At 40.5% G+C, this 19,949-nt stretch overlaps 2 protein-coding genes and 2 non-coding genes across 7 annotated transcripts; 3 read left to right on the top strand and 1 right to left on the bottom strand.

Moving 5' to 3' along the window:
- The first annotated feature begins 5,937 nt into the window (after positions 1-5,937).
- dyrk1ab (dual-specificity tyrosine-(Y)-phosphorylation regulated kinase 1A, b) lies at positions 5,938-15,722 on the top strand. Of its 4 annotated transcripts, none has more exons than XM_033976918.2 (12): positions 5,938-6,740; positions 8,272-8,341; positions 9,571-9,767; positions 9,893-9,985; positions 10,085-10,273; positions 10,350-10,497; positions 10,578-10,864; positions 10,974-11,120; positions 11,235-11,375; positions 11,452-11,755; positions 11,853-11,977; positions 12,106-15,722. In XM_033976918.2, exons 2-12 carry the CDS (start codon positions 8,332-8,334, stop codon positions 12,691-12,693), a joined length of 2,229 nt encoding a protein of 742 aa, XP_033832809.1. In that variant the 5' UTR covers positions 5,938-6,740; positions 8,272-8,331; the 3' UTR covers positions 12,694-15,722. The 4 variants fall into 4 exon arrangements, with proteins under 4 accessions (XP_033832809.1, XP_033832810.1, XP_055081764.1 ...); XM_055225789.1 differs by lacking the exon at positions 5,938-6,740 and adding an exon at positions 7,190-7,504; XM_033976919.2 differs by lacking the exon at positions 8,272-8,341.
- A 140-nt stretch (positions 15,723-15,862) lies between these two features.
- On the top strand, positions 15,863-15,934 carry trnap-cgg (transfer RNA proline (anticodon CGG)). The gene has a single exon. It is a non-coding gene; the product is annotated as a tRNA-Pro (tRNA).
- Positions 15,935-16,229: 295 nt separating this feature from the next.
- trnap-agg (transfer RNA proline (anticodon AGG)) lies at positions 16,230-16,301 on the bottom strand. The gene has a single exon. It is a non-coding gene; the product is annotated as a tRNA-Pro (tRNA).
- A 365-nt stretch (positions 16,302-16,666) lies between these two features.
- Positions 16,667-19,922, top strand: thap12b (THAP domain containing 12b). Its single transcript, XM_033976946.2, has 5 exons — positions 16,667-16,967; positions 17,032-17,152; positions 17,246-17,356; positions 17,438-17,474; positions 17,545-19,922. The coding sequence occupies exons 1-5, from the start codon at positions 16,879-16,881 to the stop codon at positions 19,419-19,421; spliced, it is 2,235 nt and encodes a 744-aa protein (XP_033832837.1). The 5' UTR covers positions 16,667-16,878; the 3' UTR covers positions 19,422-19,922.
- The last annotated feature ends 27 nt before the right edge of the window (positions 19,923-19,949 follow it).

Below are 19,949 nucleotides of genomic sequence, written 5' to 3' on the forward strand. Positions count from 1 at the left end.
AATTATTATTATTATTATTATTATTATTATTAGTAGTAGTAGTAGTATTAATAGTAATAAAATATCAAATATTAACTTTTGTTTGCCAACGATACTATTGAAGTTATCAATGTGAGCCTGTGCTGCCATCTTGTGGTTATGGTTCAATATGGCATCTCCAGTTGGACCAGTGAGTGTTCCAGTAAACCATTGACAGTCGTTTTACTCAAGCTCACTCTTCTAAACAATAACAGATGACTGGAGTTCAGTATCACGACATGATACAGGCAAACCATACAACAATGCAAGCTGATCATAGTGCTGACATTGATGCTTTCACTAGAAAATATACCTCCTCTCTCTGAAGGCAACTTAAATTCTCATAGCCTTCCTCAGGTTATTGGGTGACAAACAAGACGTAAGCCCAATGAACAGAGAATTTAAAAAGCTAAATGTTACCCTTTGAGTTATGTATAAAATACAACATTTACAAAACAGGAACTGAACACACTTTAACAGCCATGATAAATATTGTTTCAGAATATCTCTATCAAAGTTTTTCATGTATTTTGAGTGAGTTATAGTTTGATCTTTTTAATATAGGCTACTTTATGCCCGTATATCAAAACCTTTGTCATTTCTGTCATATTATGTATTCTCGAGTTTCTTTTTCATGATGTTACCATCACTTTGTATCGCTAGGTGAACCACAATGGTTATCCTCTGCTGTTTGTCCACCGCCATCACCATTCTGTCACTCTGTATCTGGAAGTCCCGCAGGACCTTGGTCATTCTCTACCACCTTTGGAGGTGTTTTCCACTTAAACATTGAGGTTTCCAGTCCATATGCATATGTGCCTGTACACTGTTGTCTCAGGGGCCTCTTTGCACAGCCTTCACCTGGGGTCTTACCTCGTGTGGTAGATCAGATCTGAGGCTCTGGTGCTCAGTGCTCTTTCTAGTCACTGAATTTCTTAACCCTTCATTTATGTTCCAGTGGTACATCCCATACGGGCTTGTCCTCCCATGATGGTACCTCCAGCCTCTGTTCTCCATTGTCTGAGACATTCTGTTGGGGTCTTTTCCTTGATGCATTTATGTATATATATTGTTTCATCCTGGACAGTGGCACTCGTGCTAGTCCTTGGCCTCCTTTCTTGTATACAGTCTCAGGATGCTAGATTTAGGATGAAGCTTTTACACCTTAAAATGCGGGTCTGTATGTATGTATTATTCAGGCAGGGGTCCGATTACTTGCAGTACATTTCACTTCAATTTTATATATATATATATATATATATATATATATATATATATATATATATATATATATATATATATATATATATATATATATATATATATATATATATATATATATATATATATATATATATATATATATATATATATATATGGTCGATAGGCACTTTGACTTGTTATACATGTATAACTTGCGGAGCCCTAAAATTGATACTCAATGGAGCTCATTGTTACATTCATTAAGATATCCTCTTGCTATGATGGAAAAGGACTTCAAATCTACAAATCGGTGGAACAGAGTGTTTCGGTTTGAGAGAAGCACCGCCTAAATATGCAGGTTTGTGTGTTAAACATGTGAATGAAACAAAACACAATCCGGGTATGTATTGATGAAGAAATGACATTATAACAGAGATCAGAAAATAGTATAATATGGGCCTTTTAAACTATTACTACTGTTGCTTCAAATGCTGCTAAAATGTTTATAGAATGTTACTCGAAATACTTGATTGACTAAACATGCACAATATTTCCTACAGTTATGATGTTCTAGAGAAAGTCCCCTAGCAATGGTGATGATCCACAAATGGGTCTAGTACATAGGGCTAGACTTTTTTTCTCCAATTGATGTGATTTGCACATTTTTCTGAACTTCTCTGAGTGATTTTCAGCCATCATTTTACTTGAGTAAAATATTACAGTGTAACTCGCGCAAACTCTTTGTTCCCACTATGAGTCAGGCCGTTTTCACACTGCCACTAGTTGGGTCGAAGTAAAAGAGGATTCGCTCCGAGAGCGGCGCGCTTGGGCCGGTGTGAACAGTCGCACTCTGGACCGCAAACGGCCGATCTGAGAGCGCCTGAAACAAGAGGTCTCAGAGCGGCTCCACCCGCACTCTGGAGCAGAGGGAGAGCGGTGTGAATACGGCTGACCTCGGGCCGACCTGCGCAGTCCGCTGTGACAGTAAAAGTGCTTGGAATTGCCCAAAAATCACTGGGATCACATAGGCTATATATGTATGAATGGGCGCTGCAGAGCTGCTGTTCGACACGTTCATCTGACGAGGCAATTTGGATTAATTTAATATCAGTCTCCAGAAGGAGACCAATCTCCTCTCCTTTGTCTGCGCAGTTGAGCCTGAGTGTCTCTGTGTGCCCTCCTCCTCGTACAGTCACGATGTATTTAGCCACAGGTGAAAGAAAAGACCACCGCCTATAACGGAAGCGAGCGCGCGCGTATTCACGGGGCTCTGTCCGCTTCAAGCGCGTTGTCATAGAAATAAATTCGGGATCAGCTGATGGACTCCGTGATGCGCGGTGTGGGCCTAGAGAACAAGGACGACCCAAAAGTAACGTAAATAGAACTAAATCTAGTGCTCACTGGGGTCGGTCCACAGAGTGCACTATCATATCTGTGAAAACGACCTAAATCTACATGAACAAAAACTTTATGACTCTCTTTCTCTCTCTCCCTTACTCTCTCTCTCTTACTCTCTCTCCTTCTCCCTTACTCTCTCTCTCTTTCTCTCTCCCTTACTCTCTCTCTATTTCTCTCTCCCTTACTCACTCTCTTTCTCTCCCCCTTACTCTCTTTCTCTCTCCCTTACTCTCTCTCTTTCTCTCTCCCTTACTCTCTCTTACTCTCTCTCCCTTACTCTCTCTCTCTTTCTCTCTCCCTTACTCTCTCTCTATTTCTCTCTCCCTTACTCACTCTCTTTCTCTCCCCCTTACTCTCTTTCTCTCTCCCTTACTCTCTCTCTTTCTCTCTCCCTTACTCTCTCTCTTTCTCCCTTACTCTCTCTCTCTTTCTCCCTTACTCTCTCTCTTTCTCTCTCCCTTACTCTCTCTCTTTCTCTCTCCCTTACTCTCTCTCTCTCTCTCTCCCTCTCTCTTTCTCCCTTGCTCTCTCTCTCTTTCTCACACACTCTCCCTCACTCTCTCTCTTGCTCTGTCGCTCTCCCTCTTTCTTTTCTTTATATCACTGATCGCCCACATTATGATTTTTGTGGTATGACCTTTGTGGTATGGTATAACCTCTGATAATCATTTCATTTAGTGTAGTATGTTTTGTTCTTCCAGACAACTTCTACTGTTACTAGGCCTATTACTCGAGTAATAGTTTCCCAAATAATTTACTCATACTTGAATAATTTTGTTGTTATTATTACTACTACTTTGGACAAGTACTAATTTTGAAGTAAATTACTCTTGCTTGAGTACAATTATTAGCTATTCTAATCACCTCTGAACCCTATGGGATCAGTCTTACACCAGACATGTGATGTGTAAAACAAAATTTACAGCCTTATTTGTAGCTTAAATAGTGACCTTTTTAGTACCCAGCTGTCCTGGCACCAACATGTCTGTCTCAGGTCTCAGGGACTATAAATGCCTCTGACACACTAATGATAGGTTCCTTAGGCTTATGCTTGATTGGATGGAAAATAAACAAGAAAAATACAATTCTTCTTGAGTGACTATAATCTGAGGAATAGAGGTGTTAAGGCTTCTACCTTGTGTAATTACTTACTACCACAAGATATAACTATCCAATTCCAGATAGCGTCTGCTCATTTTGAATGTTGCTCATCAATAGTCAATAGTTTGGGTCAGTCCCACCTAATTCCACAAACCCCACTAAACATTCTGATGTTTATACAATCATTTTTTGAAACTATGCTCCAACAAAATATTGTTCCCACAAGTCCACATTATAATGTATTTCGACCACTTTCCAGACTTCCTTTTCCATGCACACTTCCTCCAACTCCTCCAGGGGAGTCCCCAAGGGTGGGGAAACAATACAATAAGGGCTTATGACCATAGGTAATCAGAACAATATATACATTCATTGCATCCAATTTTTAATTTCATGTGTCACCGTTCCCTCACAGAACAAACTAGTGACTGAGATACTAAAACTCCTCCGTCCCAGTTCAAACTCCATTTAGATATTTAGGAACAGACTCAATACTCGATGCAGATTCCAATTACAACAACATTAAATCTTGTAGTAGTAGTACTTTCTTTTAGATTACCATATGGTTTTATATCTGTGTAATCCGTCAGTAATCCAGGTATGTTCCATAGTGGTCCATGGTCACATATTAGTGTATGTGGTCTTATACTTAATACAGGTCAAGATCATTCTAAAGCTATTCAGGAAAAGTTCACTTCTGTTCTGTGAAGAGACTTTTTTGGTATCGATACTTCCTCATATCTAATTTTGATACTAATTTTAGTATTGATTACTATATAATTTCACAATCTGATATAATCATGGTTTGGGGCCTAAATTGGTATGCTATATCTTACATTGGGTGCTCAATGGTTCTTGGGTTGTGGGGGGTATATCTCACATTAGGTTACAAAACCTGTGCATGCTGATGGTTCAGGTCTGATGAGACCAAGATAAACATCATAATCTGCAAAAGCAAAAGATGAGGTCATATATTTATAAAACTGGACTTCTTCCATATCTCAGTGGGTCAGGTGAGAACAGCAGTGGTAAAGATCAGCTCAGATGTCTGATACATTAGGAACAGGTCTTACTTATGGTATGTTGGACCAAGTTGCTACTTCGGTCATACGGGGACTACACAGTCCTTAGCAATGTGCCCTGGTAGTACACCACCTGGGAGCTACACAGTACACAGACAAACACATTCTCCTGTTTTACAACACACTGTCTAATAAGTCACACTCTCATGAACATTCAAGCTCCTAAGATACGGTATAACTGGTCAGTGTTCCCCAATGCTTCTTCTGAGGTTTGTCAGTTGCATTTAGAATGGCTGCAGTTAACAAATTACAAAAACTGCAATTTTTAAGAAGTATAACTTCCAGTGTAAACAACAAAATATCTGGCCTCATAATGCACAAAACCTCAAAACTCTTATGTGTTTTACTATGCATTTCTATTAATCTATATTAATCCATGCATCCATTTTCATGTGCTTCTTATTCCTATTAAAGCTTATTATCAGTGCTTTATGTTCAATGTTTGCACCAAATCACCAAAGCAGCTATGTGAATCTGTTCAATGACAATGGCAATTATTGTGATTCTGACTGTTGGTTCAAAAAGAAGTTTTCAGTTATATTAAGGCTGTGTTCATTTTGATGACTAGCCTATTTGCTAGAATTTTGGCTGTCATGGTCTCTTCCAAGCACCCAAAGCATAGATTTAGATTAGGAGCAGTGGTTCTAATGGTCACACAAGGCCACCACCTAAAATATGGCTTATCAAGTCTAAAATAGGCATAACTAACCTATTCATTTTCTTCAGCATATTATAAACAGAATGAGATCAAACGAAACTAGGCTTGAGGAAGACCCCACGCACGTAACTAACATGCCGCTTGAAGAAGCCTGCGTAAGCACATACGGTAATGGTACTCGTACCATCGTTTGAGAAACTGAAATGACCAGAAGCAAAAAAAAAAAAAAAAACACACACAGTATAGTAACACCGTTAAAATATTTTGAGTGAACATATAATAGTTCACATGTTACATACTCATTTCATCTCACAGTAACTACGACGGTGGTCTTCGACTAGCATTTAAAATGTGCAGAAAAGTAAAGTTTTATGCTCCTTGTAACTCTGGCCAGTTAGATTTATTCGTCATTGTACATCCGGGTACTTTGGGTTTTTGTTTTTTTTTTTTTTTTGATTGACAGTTGCCATGGCAACAAGCTAGAGCATCGCCATTTTGTCAGGAGGGTTTTTTTCCCCCCCAGCTCAGTCTTTTCAAATGTTCTCCCTTCCCGCCGGAATAATGCTGTCAGTGGATATACATTTGACGTTTTTGAATAACGAAATGCGTCTAGTGGATCGGATTAAGAAGATCAAGAGGCCAACGTTTTAACACAGTTCAAATTATTAGGCGGCGCCGCTCTAACTCAGTTGTCCGTGTCTGTGGTCCGCCGGGCCGGTTCACTGCGCAGGTTTGGACCGCGCGCCATTTTGTGAAAATTGACACAAAATTCTTGACCAAAATTATCAGAGGACACGGATTCTGTTTCACATTTGGATTACTGTGGATTCGACTGTATTGACATCTGATTCGAAGCGACTAGCGTTTTGTGTACGGATACGACGTTAAATTATAATTTGGTATATCGTTTATTTAGCGTCGGCTAGAATTGTTAGCTTGGGGCTAGCCACCAAAGCTACATCGTTAGCAAGAGCTAGTAGCTAACGTTAGCCGCGTTCATAGGTTAGCCAGCGAGTTCTTCGTGGTAGTTAGCATGTTATTAGTCATCAGCTGATTGTAGCTTAAATCAAAGTCGCTTCGACCATCGGCATTGTCCATCAAAACTGGAGACATGAAGAGCCTATTACATCCAACTGGCAAATAATTTTGGTCTTTGCCTTTGAAAAGACTGGATTAAAATTACTCGCTAAACGGGGAGCAGGGAGGGGAGAGTCTCAAGCTGGATAAGTTTCCTCATCATACAGGTTATTGGACTTTAAATGAAGATCGTGCCATCAGAGGTGAGCATTTATGAAATATAGCTGTATTGCTTAAGCAACACGTAACTCACGCAATTCTTTCACGCGTATTTTACATGTTGTGTCTAACAATGATGGACGCGACAGTGAAGTTAGTAGCTTACGGACTCGCGGCTAGCTCCTATTTTATGGTGGTACCATCCTTACTTGGCTAGTTACTGGAAGTGAAAACGTCATGGACCTTGTTGAGATGAACATTGAGGTGGATTGTAAACTTGGAAGAGGTGTCCTAAACTGTGGTGTTTGTCTGGTGTCATGCTGGCATTGGTTACAGCTAACACGACCCAGCTGGATCAGACATTGTCATTGTACGGTGGGCTCACAGATTACAATGAATATGGATTTTTCTGTATATTAATGTGTTTGAACGTATATATTGGATTATGAAAAGTTGCAACCCAAACTGTGTTGACCTGTGTTAAGACTGTAGCCCATTGGGCTAAACCTGGCTAATGGTTAAGGCTGACTTGTTGAAGCTGAATGGGCCCCACAACCCGCTGGCTGCACAGCACAGCGTCACTTGCTAAGGTTAACGCTGGATTGGTGAGAGATGTATGCTCGCCTGTCCCGCAGTTTTTACTGAACGACAACAGCTTTAGCCTTAGTTAGGGAGCTAAGGGTAACACAGCACTTGTCGATTAAAGACGAATTGGAGGTATACGCCGACAACATGTAGCTAGAGGATACACATTAACCCTGAATATGCTTTCTAAATCTCAACCATGACGAGATCTACCCCATCTTCTGTAAGTACAGCGTCTTTATACAGGGGGCTTGTAATTGTTGTGGATGTCGTACGTTTGCGCTCATTCTTAGAGGGTCTGATTATTTGGGTGTGAGAAGGTGACACAGATGTCTGTTGGTTACACTAAATATATAACTATATCTTATATGATACAACACGGCTACGGATAGCAGGCTAGCTGTAGTCTTTATATTTACACCGAAATAGGCCTGTAGATGCCGCGGAAAGGAACTGTTCATTTGTCGGTACTGAAAATCGGGGGAAAAAGACAATACAGAGCTGCAAGTGCAATTGGCTTAATTCCTCTGCAAAATCGCCAAATACTGAATATATTTCTTTACACTCCACAAAACCAAATCTAAAACTTGAAATGGTTTTATTTAAATACTTATACAAAGTAATGCCATCAGAGTTTTGGAACTAAATACTTAATTTAAAAAAAGATTTGGGGGAAAGTTATTGTTTGTTTTTTTTGTTTTTTGTTTTTTAATAATTGGAGTTGCTATCTTAAACTAGTTGTTAAAGACCTTGTTTAACTTACTTTAAGAATCTTTAAGCTTTGTTTGTTTTACTAACTAACACAGCAACCCCTTTAGTACTAGCAGTTTGCTACTTTTATTTAGTCGGATTTTGGAAATGAAACCCAAAACAAGATGGACTCTTTTTTTCCCCTCTCTCTTTAAACTTGCGAACCTTTTATAAAAGTTAATAAACGCTAAAATTAAGATTTGACATAGATATTATAATAATCTTTTTTATTCTTTGTAGTGTGTTGTGGTTTGCTGCTGGACTCTCTTCCCAGGATGATATGAAATTTAGCTGGAGAAGATGCATCCAGGTTAGCTGCTATGTATTCAGCCTTAACCCTAAGTTAGCATTTGTACTCTTTTATTCAAAATAAATAGAAAATAAAATGCGTTGTCTATATTATTATTTTATTTAATGTTAAAGGTAAACATGCTATCGTCATATCTTTGTAATTTAATATATATACAAAATATAATTATTAAACGAACTAAACATAATGTTGGTATTTTTTTTCTAACGGAAGAAAAAATAAATAAATTTAGCGCTCAGTGCTGCTCTCAAAACACGGCCATTGCTCGTGCTCTTATCATCTTACAGCTTCTCTTATTTCTGTCTGTGGATGTGTATTTTTTCCTTTTCCAAAGCTAGGTCAGCTTTCTAACGCTTTCAGATAGAGTGCAGGTTTTGGGCTGTGCAGCTATTTTGCTGTCAGGCTCTTGTGTTGAAAGAAACGTCTAAGTGTGCCAAAGTTCAATTTTATTTCTTGTTTATTTCTTGTTTTCTCATTGGAAAATGGGAGCAGCTCTGCCCTGGCAACAAAAGTAGGCTATTTGCATACTGCGTTGTGATTGGTCTGTGCATTGATGGGCTTGCCAAATCACGCTGTATCTCTGTGGTGATAGGCTATGCTAATTAGGTGCTGTTGCTGGGATTCTGAATAGTGGTTACTGTGTAGCGCTGGTGAATTGTGTTGTCTGGTGAGAGATGCTGATAGCTGAACATGCTATTTAATAATTTTTTGATTCCTTCTGGCTTAAAATGAAGGATGATTCACTGTACAATGTGGAGATGCTTTACCTTCACCCCTTTTCACTGTTAGATCTGCCGTTTTTCTTCTTTTTCTTCATAAAGGTTAATATATTACTGCTATATTTAATACATTTGGTTATCATATTTTGCATTTTTGCATATTTTGGGTTTTTTCAAGATTCACCATGTTTTAACATAGACATTTCTTTAGTTAAAAATATTGGCATGCTGTTTTCCCTTAACATGTTCCTATCATTTTTTTTGTATGCTAATAAATATTACACATTTTTCTTATATGCCTATATTATAATTGTGTATATTGAACAACTATTTTCTCATAATACATTACTAATATTGAGCAAATAATTATTCTTTACAATAATAATTTTATTACCATTATCGTATGATTATGTGATTGAAAATGCATATTTTTGAACATAATTCTGTCCTTTGACTTTTAACGTTAATACTATTTTAAATCTAACTGATGGCATTTTTCCTCTCTTAAAGGAGGAGAGACTTCAGCATGCAAACCTTCGTCCGTCCGGCTTGCGCCCTCTTTTTCTTTACACACTGCTGGTCTTCAGATGGCTGCTCCAATGCCCCATACGCACCAGCAGTACAGTGACCGCCACCAGCCTAGCACTGACCAATCTGTTACGGTCTTACCGTACAGCGACCAGACACCACAGCTCACTGCCAATCAGGTACCATCATATGTGAAGACAGACAGCTCCTGCTTTATGCCTTATGCACCAAGTTTGTGCAGTTTATAAGTTTGTAGTAGTGAACGTTTGTAACAAAACCACATGTCACTTTTTTGGTTCTTCAGAGGCACATGCCCCAGTGCTTTCGTGACCCAACTTCAGCTCCCCTGAGGAAGCTCTCCATTGACCTTATCAAAACATACAAACACATCAATGAGGTTAGTTATTATACTTAATGTGTCCGTACAATATTGTTTATATATATGCTATATGCTATATGTATATATGATATATATATGATTTTTGTGTATATTTAGGTGTATTATGCAAAAAAGAAGCGACGGCACCAACAGGGTCAGGGTGAAGACTCCAGTCACAAAAAGGAGAGGAAGGTCTTCAATGATGGGTATGACGATGATAACTATGACTACATCGTCAAGAATGGGGAGAAGTGGATGGACCGCTACGAGATTGATTCCTTGATAGGAAAAGGGTCATTCGGACAGGTGCATAATTTTTAAACAATGGCTAAAGCAACACTTGGTTTTAAGATATTAAATATAGAAAATTTGCTTTTTACAGGTTGTAAAGGCATATGACCGTGCCGAGCAGGAATGGGTTGCTATCAAGATCATTAAGAACAAGAAAGCTTTCCTCAATCAAGCCCAGATTGAAGTGCGCCTCCTTGAGCTTATGAACAAACATGATACCGAGATGAAATATTACATTGGTAACTAAATTTCTAAATAGATAACGTTATATTTTATGTCCAAATTTGTGCACATTGTAATTTTTGTTACTTTTTTCCAGTTCACTTAAAACGGCACTTCATGTTTCGGAACCACCTCTGTCTAGTATTTGAAATGCTTTCATATAACCTTTATGACCTGCTCCGAAATACCAACTTCCGCGGAGTTTCGCTCAATCTCACCCGGAAGTTTGCCCAGCAGCTATGCACCGCGCTGCTCTTCCTGGCCACGCCTGAGCTCAGCATCATCCACTGTGACCTGAAGCCGGAGAACATCCTACTCTGCAATCCCAAGAGGAGTGCCATCAAAATAGTGGACTTTGGCAGCTCATGCCAACTAGGACAAAGGGTATTTGTATTTGCATTCTACTGTAAACTAATACATGGTTATGTATGAGGTTATACTTCTAATTCGTATGCAGTGTATACTACTGCTAATAGTGCACATTTATTTTCAGATATACCAGTATATCCAGAGTCGCTTCTACCGTTCACCAGAGGTGCTGCTGGGAATGCCCTATGATTTGGCCATTGACATGTGGTCCTTGGGTTGCATTTTAGTGGAGATGCACACAGGAGAGCCCCTCTTCAGTGGAGCTAATGAGGTAAAGAGCAATGCCTGGAAATGGAAATCACACTTTTATTTTGTTTGTTTTTTAAAATCACAGAAATATTGTGTTGGCCTCTCGACAATTGAGATTAATTCCAAAACTTTGTAGGTGGACCAGATGAACAAAATAGTTGAGGTTCTTGGCATCCCTCCTAATCACATTATGGACCTAGCCCCAAAAGCCAGGAAGTTCTTTGAGAAGCTTTCGGATGGGACATGGAGTGTTAAGAAGACCAAAGATGGCAAAAGGGTGAGATTTGTTGTGCTGTGTTTATTGTACAAATCTGACATGACCTGAGAATGAGATTTTGCGTTTTTCCTTTCAGTATAAGCCTCCAGCCTCAAGGAAGCTGCACTCCATCCTGGGTGTGGAGACAGGAGGCCCAGGTGGCAGACGAGCAGGGGAGTCTGGCCATGCCGTCGCTGACTACTTGAAGTTCAAGGACCTGATCCTCCGGATGCTGGACTATGATCCTAAGAGCCGCATCCAGCCCTACTATGCTCTGCAGCATAGTTTCTTCAAGAAAACTGCAGATGAGGGGACCAACACGAGCAGCAGCGTGTCCACCAGCCCCGCACTAGAGCAATCCCAGTCGTCAGGAACCACCTCCAGCACCTCCTCAAGTTCAGGTAACTGCTATTACAAGTTTGTTGTGTTTTAGCTCTGAGTTGAATTGTGCTGAACTAAAAAGAGGTCTGCCTGGCTTTTCACTTTGTTTACTTTTAGGTGGATCATCTGGGACAAGTACAAGTGGAAGAGCAAGATCAGACCCTACCCATCACCACTTGCACAGTGGAGGACACTTTGGCACGACTATGCCTGCTATCGATGGTGACAGCCTCTGCCCGCAGGTCAGATGCCAACACACATTCTCCACTGCTATAGCTAAACTTTGCGTTAAACACAGCTTTAGTTCTGTGCTTGTGAACATACAGAATGATTTTTAGAGAACTGATGCCAGACTTTTTTGTTTTTGCAGACGAGGCAGCCTTATCCACCGCCACTGGTGTGGGGAGGAGGGGTTGGTCCAGAGTCTGTCACTGGTGAGACCCATCCTGTCCAGGAGACCACCTTCCACGTCCCTCCCCAGCACCCGAAGGCTCTGCACCCCCACTCACACACTCATCACCACCACGGGCCCATGATGGCTACGCGGCCGCGCCCGCGCCACTACACATCCCCGACACACAGTTCCTCCACACAGGACTCCATGGAGGTGGTGCACGGCCATCTGTCCATGACCTCCCTGTCTTCCTCTGCCTCCTCTTCCTCCACATCGTCCTCTTCCACTGGGAACCATGGCAACCAGGCCTACCAGCTCCGCCATTTGCCTGCAGGAGCTCTTGACTTTGGTCAGAATGGTGGGCTGAGCATGGGGCTAGGTGCCTTCTCGAACCCACGGCAGGAGACTGGCATGGCAGCGCACCCTGCTTTCTCCATGGGCACGAACACAGGGCCTGCCCACTATCTAGCAGAGGGCCACCTGGGCATGAGGCAGGGCATGGACCGGGAGGAGTCTCCAATGACTGGAGTGTGTGTGCAGCAGAGTTCGATGGCCAGCTCGTGACTGCACTGACATTTGGCTGTGTGTTCCCCCTGTGCGTCATTTTTAAGGTGGTGTTTTTTACTACAAGGTGTGTTGAGAACAAAAGCTGCTCACGTCAGAAGGGAGATATCACTGAACCGCTACTGCAGAGAAAAACCTTTGTTAAAAAGTATATATGTAATTTTCATCCATTTTTTTTTCTTTTTTTTTTTTTTGCAATCATTAGGCACAAAATAATACTGCAGAATAACCATAGTGAGATTGAGACATCCATCTTACCATTTCACCAGTTTCATGTAACCACCAAGTAATCACCATATGGTGTTATGTGGCAAAATCTTCTATAGAGCATTTCAGAGTAAAGGTTCAAGCTGTTCTGCCAGTAGTTGTTGGTGATAAAATGCCTGGCGTTCTCTTTCGGTTCTGACCGTGGACTGCCTGACATTACTGTTCCACTGGTTCTCAAATATTTTGCCCTTTTAAGTGAAATTTCACAAAAGCTGCTCGTAAATCCTGTAGCTTGACAATGAGGGGAAGTGTTGCAGTGATATTTCTTGTATTGGTCTTGGTATTGTGTAACTCTTGTTTAAAGGGGAACACATAGCAGCGGAATTCCTACAGTGTGTGCTGGCCAGATGCCGCAGGTGGATACTGACACCACGAGGTCAAAGGAGAGGGAAGCACCACCCTCAAAGCCGGGAGACCTGTGGTCCTGCAGTCCTGGTTTCCGCGACTGGGCCGGGCCAGGCCGCGCACAGATGAGAGCAGCAGTGGGCACGGGAGACGTAAGGATCCAGCCCAGTGAATGGAAGACAGTCAGTGGCTGGTTCTTAGATAACCCTTTGGCCTTATGACTCTGGGACTTGGAACGAGATGGAGCTGGACATTATGATTTGAATTAAGATGGCTTTTCTCTATTTTTCTCTCCAGACAGCCCTTAATTCTTAAAGGAAATTAAAACAACACAGAAAAGGTAAATAAGAATGGTAATTTGAGGCCTTTCTCAACAAGATTTCTTCTTCAGCAGGGCCCCATATAACAGGGTCTTATTGTACACAACAACCTCCTAAACATTACTTCCTTGAAAATCTTACTCACTGGTTAAAATTTTTGCAGTGGAAAGAACTATCTATTCCAGAGTCTACCTTTTTATGTTTGGTTATTTTCCCCTTTTGCATGTAGTTCCTCATCAGAACCACCTGCACAAGTCTCTCCATCTAAAAACATGGAAACTGAAGAAAAAAATGAGTAAAGTGACTGCCTTTTTTCTCCTCAAATTATGCTGTGAATTTTACAAGAATTTATTTTCCCTTTGGATATGTTTTTATACCAAAGCAGTTGTTTTATAGCATATAGGTGTCTGTAACCAATAATGTAGCAGTTCACCACTTTGACGCAAAGTTTATCAAGATCTTATTTTAACGTCAATACAAACAGCTGCAATATATTACTTTAGCAAAACTGGAGACCGTTGTTGAGACCGTTGGCTATTGTGTATTCTGGCCAGAATTGTTTGCAACGTTTTACCAAAACTGTTTCCATATTAATTGGTAGATTATTTTGGGAGTCTTTTAAATCTTTGGTATGTTAGAGAATTTGGTAGTTACTCTGCAGGCTCCGGAGTAGCAACATAGAATCTGATGGTTTAAAAAAAGGAGACTAATGCGTTCTATTTCTGTGTTGTCGTCTTTCTTTTGCCCCCATCATACTATTTCAAAGGGTTGTGCTGCCTTTCATACATCATCTGGTCAACTAGGCTTTTAAATGCTGAGAAACAAGTCTTGGCAGGGGAAGGATAATTGTGGCAAATCAGTTTGAGTTGAGTTGTATTGCTCTGAAATGGTAGGGCAGATCCCATGATTGTTGTCCTATTCAAAGGGAAAGGGAAGTCCGTCAGCCCACAGTCAACATGTTTTGCCCAGGCAGACGTGCATGTTCTTCAAACATAGTCAATATTTTTTGTTATATCAGGGATTTTCAAGTGCTTTCTGTCTTCTGTTGCTCATTTAACCAGTTTTTTGAAATAAAGAAATCCTGCCTACCACTACTTTTCAAATAAAGGGCAGGCCACAGGTCATGCTGTTGTCATTTTGAAGGAGAAACATCAACAACAAATCATGCTTGGTATTTCCACAAACACAAATGTAAAGCTACCTATATTGAGATTGGGGTTTATCTGGATGTCAAGGTTAATTGCAAATTTGCAATCATTTTCATACCCCACTGAATTTGACACATTTAGAATTGGCCAGTGATTTTACTGCTGGCTCTCATACTGGTACTAAACATTCCAAAAATAAAGACTGAAAAATAAAAAAAATTGACTGCAGTGACTAGTAAGTGTGCGCCTATTTCAGATCATGCTGATTGACCTCTTATTTAGAGCAGTTGTCATGAAATGCAGCCCCTTTTTAATAGTTGAAATAGAATTTATGTATATATTTATATTTTTTTAATAAAGGAAGTATAGAACTCACTACCTTGCTCCTGCTGGTATGTTGATTATGTTTGTCAATTTGGTGACCATTCAGTGGGCAGGAACTCCTGTTTTCTTAGTGGCAAAGCCTTGCCTTTTGGCAAAGGTACTTGACTACATCAGGACAACACTATGAGGTAGGGTTTGAATCAAACAGGGAAAGCTAGATCTTCAAACCTTAATAATTTTCACAGGGTATATTGTAAGTGCATGTACATCACAGACCTTACTTTTTGGTTATATGAAAAGCACATGGTTGAAAAAAGGTTCCATCTTTCATAAGCCTGTTGAGTTTGTGAGTTTTTCACAAACACATACTTGTTGACATATCTGAACACCCAATAGAAGTTGAAATACGTATTTAAGTTCAAATTTCCCTTTCATTTTTTCACATTTTTCCACTTTTGTTGTACATGCAACATGCACTATAGAATTGAACAGCATGGGGGAAAGGATAAGTCCATGTATCCACAGATTGTAAGATCTAGTCAAGACTTTGCTGTGTTTATGACAATGCCCTTTGTATTATATTAAGACAGTCTTATGTATGATATATAAAAAGAAGTTAATTGAATTATTCTGCGTGTCTTTTTTGCTGTCTTACAAAAATATTAGTAATTTTCCAGACAATCATTAATGTAATTTTAATCATATACCAATATTGCTAAAATATGGTGCATTCATAAAACAACTAGCAAAAATAAAGGCTGATTAGGCTCGTTGGTCTAGGGGTATGATTCTCGCTTCGGGTGCGAGAGGTCCCGGGTTCAAATCCCGGACGAGCCCGCGGCAGTTTTGCATTTTTAGTGGCTTTGTGTTGGATACCTCCTCCATATGTTCCACCTTCCATGACTCAATCACGCGCTCTTCCATCCCAAAATATGGACAAGACCACGAGGTGACACGAATGAAAGCCTGGGTATTGTTCATATTTCGGACTTCTAAAAAGGGGCGTGCATTATACTGGTGTCATGCGTAACAAGGCACAGACCACCCGAGAATACAGAGCCAAGCCGATGACTCAAATGAGATCAGGAATGATAGCGCAGAAATTACACTTTCGGTGATATGGTAAAAACACGGGCTCGTCCGGGATTTGAACCCGGGACCTCTCGCACCCTAAGCGAGAATCATACCCCTAGACCAACGAGCCATATCACGATAAGCTGGTCAACACATACTTTGTGAGTGAAATACAGTATAGCATATACACATAAAACGCAGCTAGTTGTAACCTCGAGGTGGGAATTAGTGACGGGGCCATCTGACAACTTGGCACACAGTGAACTTCTTTGTGGCGAAATTTGCAGGTTTTGATGTAGCAGCGTCGCAGCAAGATTTGTTTTGACCATAGTGACGAATAGCGTACGGCTTGTGCGATAGGTGCTATTACAGCCCCTCTTACACAGCCAACAAATCGCACACGAATATGACTTAAATGACGTTTGCCCCTGACCAATGGCGTTGCGCAAATTTGGTAACGAACGAGTTAAAGAAAGAGCGCAAAAACGACCAATCACAGCCGCGCTCAGGGGCGGGATTAGCGAGCAGCAGTTTACCTCGATTGTCGAACTAAAGCGCTTAAAATACAGCTTTCCCAAAACAAAGGTATAAGTTTGAGTGTTTCCTATATTGTGATACACCAGTAATGTCCCATAGGTCCAAGTCTTGTGTTTATTAAGCCTTTAACTTTCTTTTGATACCGTTGAAGCTAACGCGCTAGCTTAAACATGCCGAATTTTTGCGCGGCCCCAAACTGCACTAGGAAAAGCACGGAGTCCGATTTAGCGTTTTTTAGGTTTCCACGGGATCCAGAAAGGTAAGAAAACATTTGAAACCCTAAAGTTTGTCCTTTTCACTCTTTGACTTTTTGTATCTTGTAGATGTAAACTGTGGGTAGAGAATTGTCGCAGGGCAGATCTGGAAACCAAAACATCAGACCAACTGAACAAGCACTACAGACTTTGTGCCAAACATTTTGACCCAGCAATGGTGTACAAAACGGTAAACTACTGTATTATTCTTTTATTGATCATGCTACTTCATGTTGTGTGTGATGCCTACATGAACTGTGTCCTCTAAACTTACTATTGACAGAGCCCATACAGAACTGTTTTAAAGGATACTGCTATTCCCACAATATTTGATCTGACAAGTCACTTAAAGAATCCCAATACCATGAGACATCGCAAAAGAATCAAAGAACTGGTAAGAAACTCATAAATGAAATCAATCAAGTGCTTTTGTAATATTTTAGCTGATTTCTGATTTGTTTATGTTCACGTTTAGACTGAAGAAGACTTGCAAAAGATTAAAGAAAGGCAGAGTAAGTTTGCAATTTTAATATTACTCTTCTGAAAGTGGCTTATTTCTGTAATCATTTCATTTTCTTACAGTGGTAACTTCTATTGATCAGCTTGTGAAAAAAGAACCGACAGTTGAAGAGAGCAACAATGATGAACCGCAAATTTCCACTGAGGAGAAAGAGTATCGTGACTACCTCAGATCGCTGTTTGAAATTATGCTTATGATGGGGAAACAAAACATCCCATTGAAAAATGACCCAGTGTCTGACTCTGGTTCCAAGACGAGCAATCTTCAGTCACTTCTTGATATGCGCATGAATGCTGGAGATGTGGTGTTGCAAAAACGTTTCCAGGCTACAGCTGTCAACTCTGAATACCTCTCATCAACACACCAGAATCAGCTTTTGGATGTTTGTGAAAATACAGTCAGAGAGGAGATTCTTCTGGAGGTCAGAGAGAGCCGCTTCTTCTCCCTAGTCACGGGTGAACTGGTAGAATTTGCGGGTGAAAGTCAACTGCCGGTGTTTTTGCGTTTTGTCAGCCAGAATGTGCTGCGTGAAGAGTTTCTGGATTTTCTCTTGTTTGAAGGAGATGAGTTTGCACTTGTGGAGAAGCTTGAGACGCAGCTCACTCAGCGCTGGGGGCTCAGCATGGAGGACTGCCGCGGCCAAGCTCATAAAGCCACGGGGTCAGTGTCCACTAAGATGAAGGCAGTAGCAGTGTTATTGATGGAGAAGTATCCTCTGATGCTTCACATGCCCTGCTCCAGCACTGCACTGAACATCCATTTGGCACATAGTCTACCTTTTCCTAATGTTCAAAACCTCATGGAAACTTTGAGAAGAATCAGGGCTCTTTTTGAGGCTCCCTTTACCCAAGATGAACTTCATAAAGCCATCGCTTTGTATTACCCAAAGAGTGAGAAGGCTGAGCTATTAATTCAAAACTGTGCATCTGGATGGACAGAGCAACATAACGTCTTTGATGTGCTTTTAGAAGTTTTGCCACCACTTATCTTCAGCATTGAAACAATAGTGGATAATTATGATGGAAAGTTTACAGCCAAAGTGATTGCCGATGTTTATGCAGTCACAGAGACCCTTGCAGATTTTGAGACTATAGTTACTGTTGTGATCTTAAAGAATGTTCTCACGTTCACCAGAGCCTTTGGCCGGAATCTCCAGGGGGAAACACTTGATGTGTTCAGTGCTGCCAACAGCCTGACTGCGGTCCTACACTCATTAAATGAGGTCAATGATAACATTGATGTATACCATGAGTTTTGGTATGAGGAGGCTCTAAATGTGGCTGGACTTTTGGGTGTCCAAGAAAACCTCCCAAGGCTGTTCATTCGTAAACAGCGAACTTCTGAAATAGGGGAAATACAGGCAGAGGCATATTATAAAGAGTATGTGACGATGCCTGTCATGTGTGGCATCATGCAGGAAGTAGAGGACATGTTCTCTGAGAACAACCTGAAGGCTTTAAAGTGTCTCTCACTTGTGCCAGGCATCATGGGTCAGTTAAAGTTCAACACAACAGAGGAGAACTATGCGGATGTGTACCGCAGTGACCTGCCCAGCTCCGACACGCTCACAGCCGAGCTGCACTGCTGGAGAATCAAGTGGAAACATCGAGGCAAAGAGGTGCCTCTGCCCAACACTATCCATGAAACTCTGCAGCTTCCTGATGTCAATTTCTTCCCCAATGTGAACACCTTCCTGAAGGTGCTGTCCACTTTACCAGTGCTCAAGTTGGCAGAGAACAATAATGCAGCCGTGAAGCGAATGCAAGCTTATTTTGATAGTCTGCCTTCTTTACAGTGGAACAAAAGTCTGGCCATGCTTAACATAAACAGTCATGTCAAATATGATCTGGATGTCATGGTGGATAAATACTGCAGACTGTACCCAGAAGAAGATCCTGGAGCCGAGTTAGAAGAAGGAACCGAAGAGGAAGTAAAATGATGAAATGATGTGAATGTTTCACAGACGTTGGCTATTGTACCATGCAAAATGATATTAGACTGGAAATTAATATCATGCCAGACAAACTGTATATTTGTAAATTATAATTCTATTTTATAATGTCCATGTTGGAGCATTTTCTACTTTTTTGCTGACTGTAAATTTTTAACTCTGATTTTATGAATCCTGTTTTCTTCTGATGCCACAAGAGGGAGCACTCACACCATTATTGCCAGTAAAGATGCATTGAATATTCAAAATGTGAAAACGTGTAACATTTTTGCTACGGTTTGCATATTGGCTGTTTTAATTATTGGGAATTTCAGGCTGTGTCCATTGAAAATTTTGAATTAAAACACATTTTTAGCGTTGGGGAAATGTTCAATCACTGGTCTTATCCCTAAAAGCCCTTATTTGTTCATATATCCCACCGCCTTTTGATCATTTCAAGTTGCATGATTGTTTAAAGTTGGGCAATAATAAAATATTTTTAGTTTCGGAATTGTTGCGTATTGTAATATCTGTGTG

This window comes from Periophthalmus magnuspinnatus, chromosome 13, assembly GCF_009829125.3.
Source record: "Periophthalmus magnuspinnatus isolate fPerMag1 chromosome 13, fPerMag1.2.pri, whole genome shotgun sequence".
NCBI classification, from domain to species: Eukaryota; Metazoa; Chordata; class Actinopteri; order Gobiiformes; family Gobiidae; genus Periophthalmus; species Periophthalmus magnuspinnatus.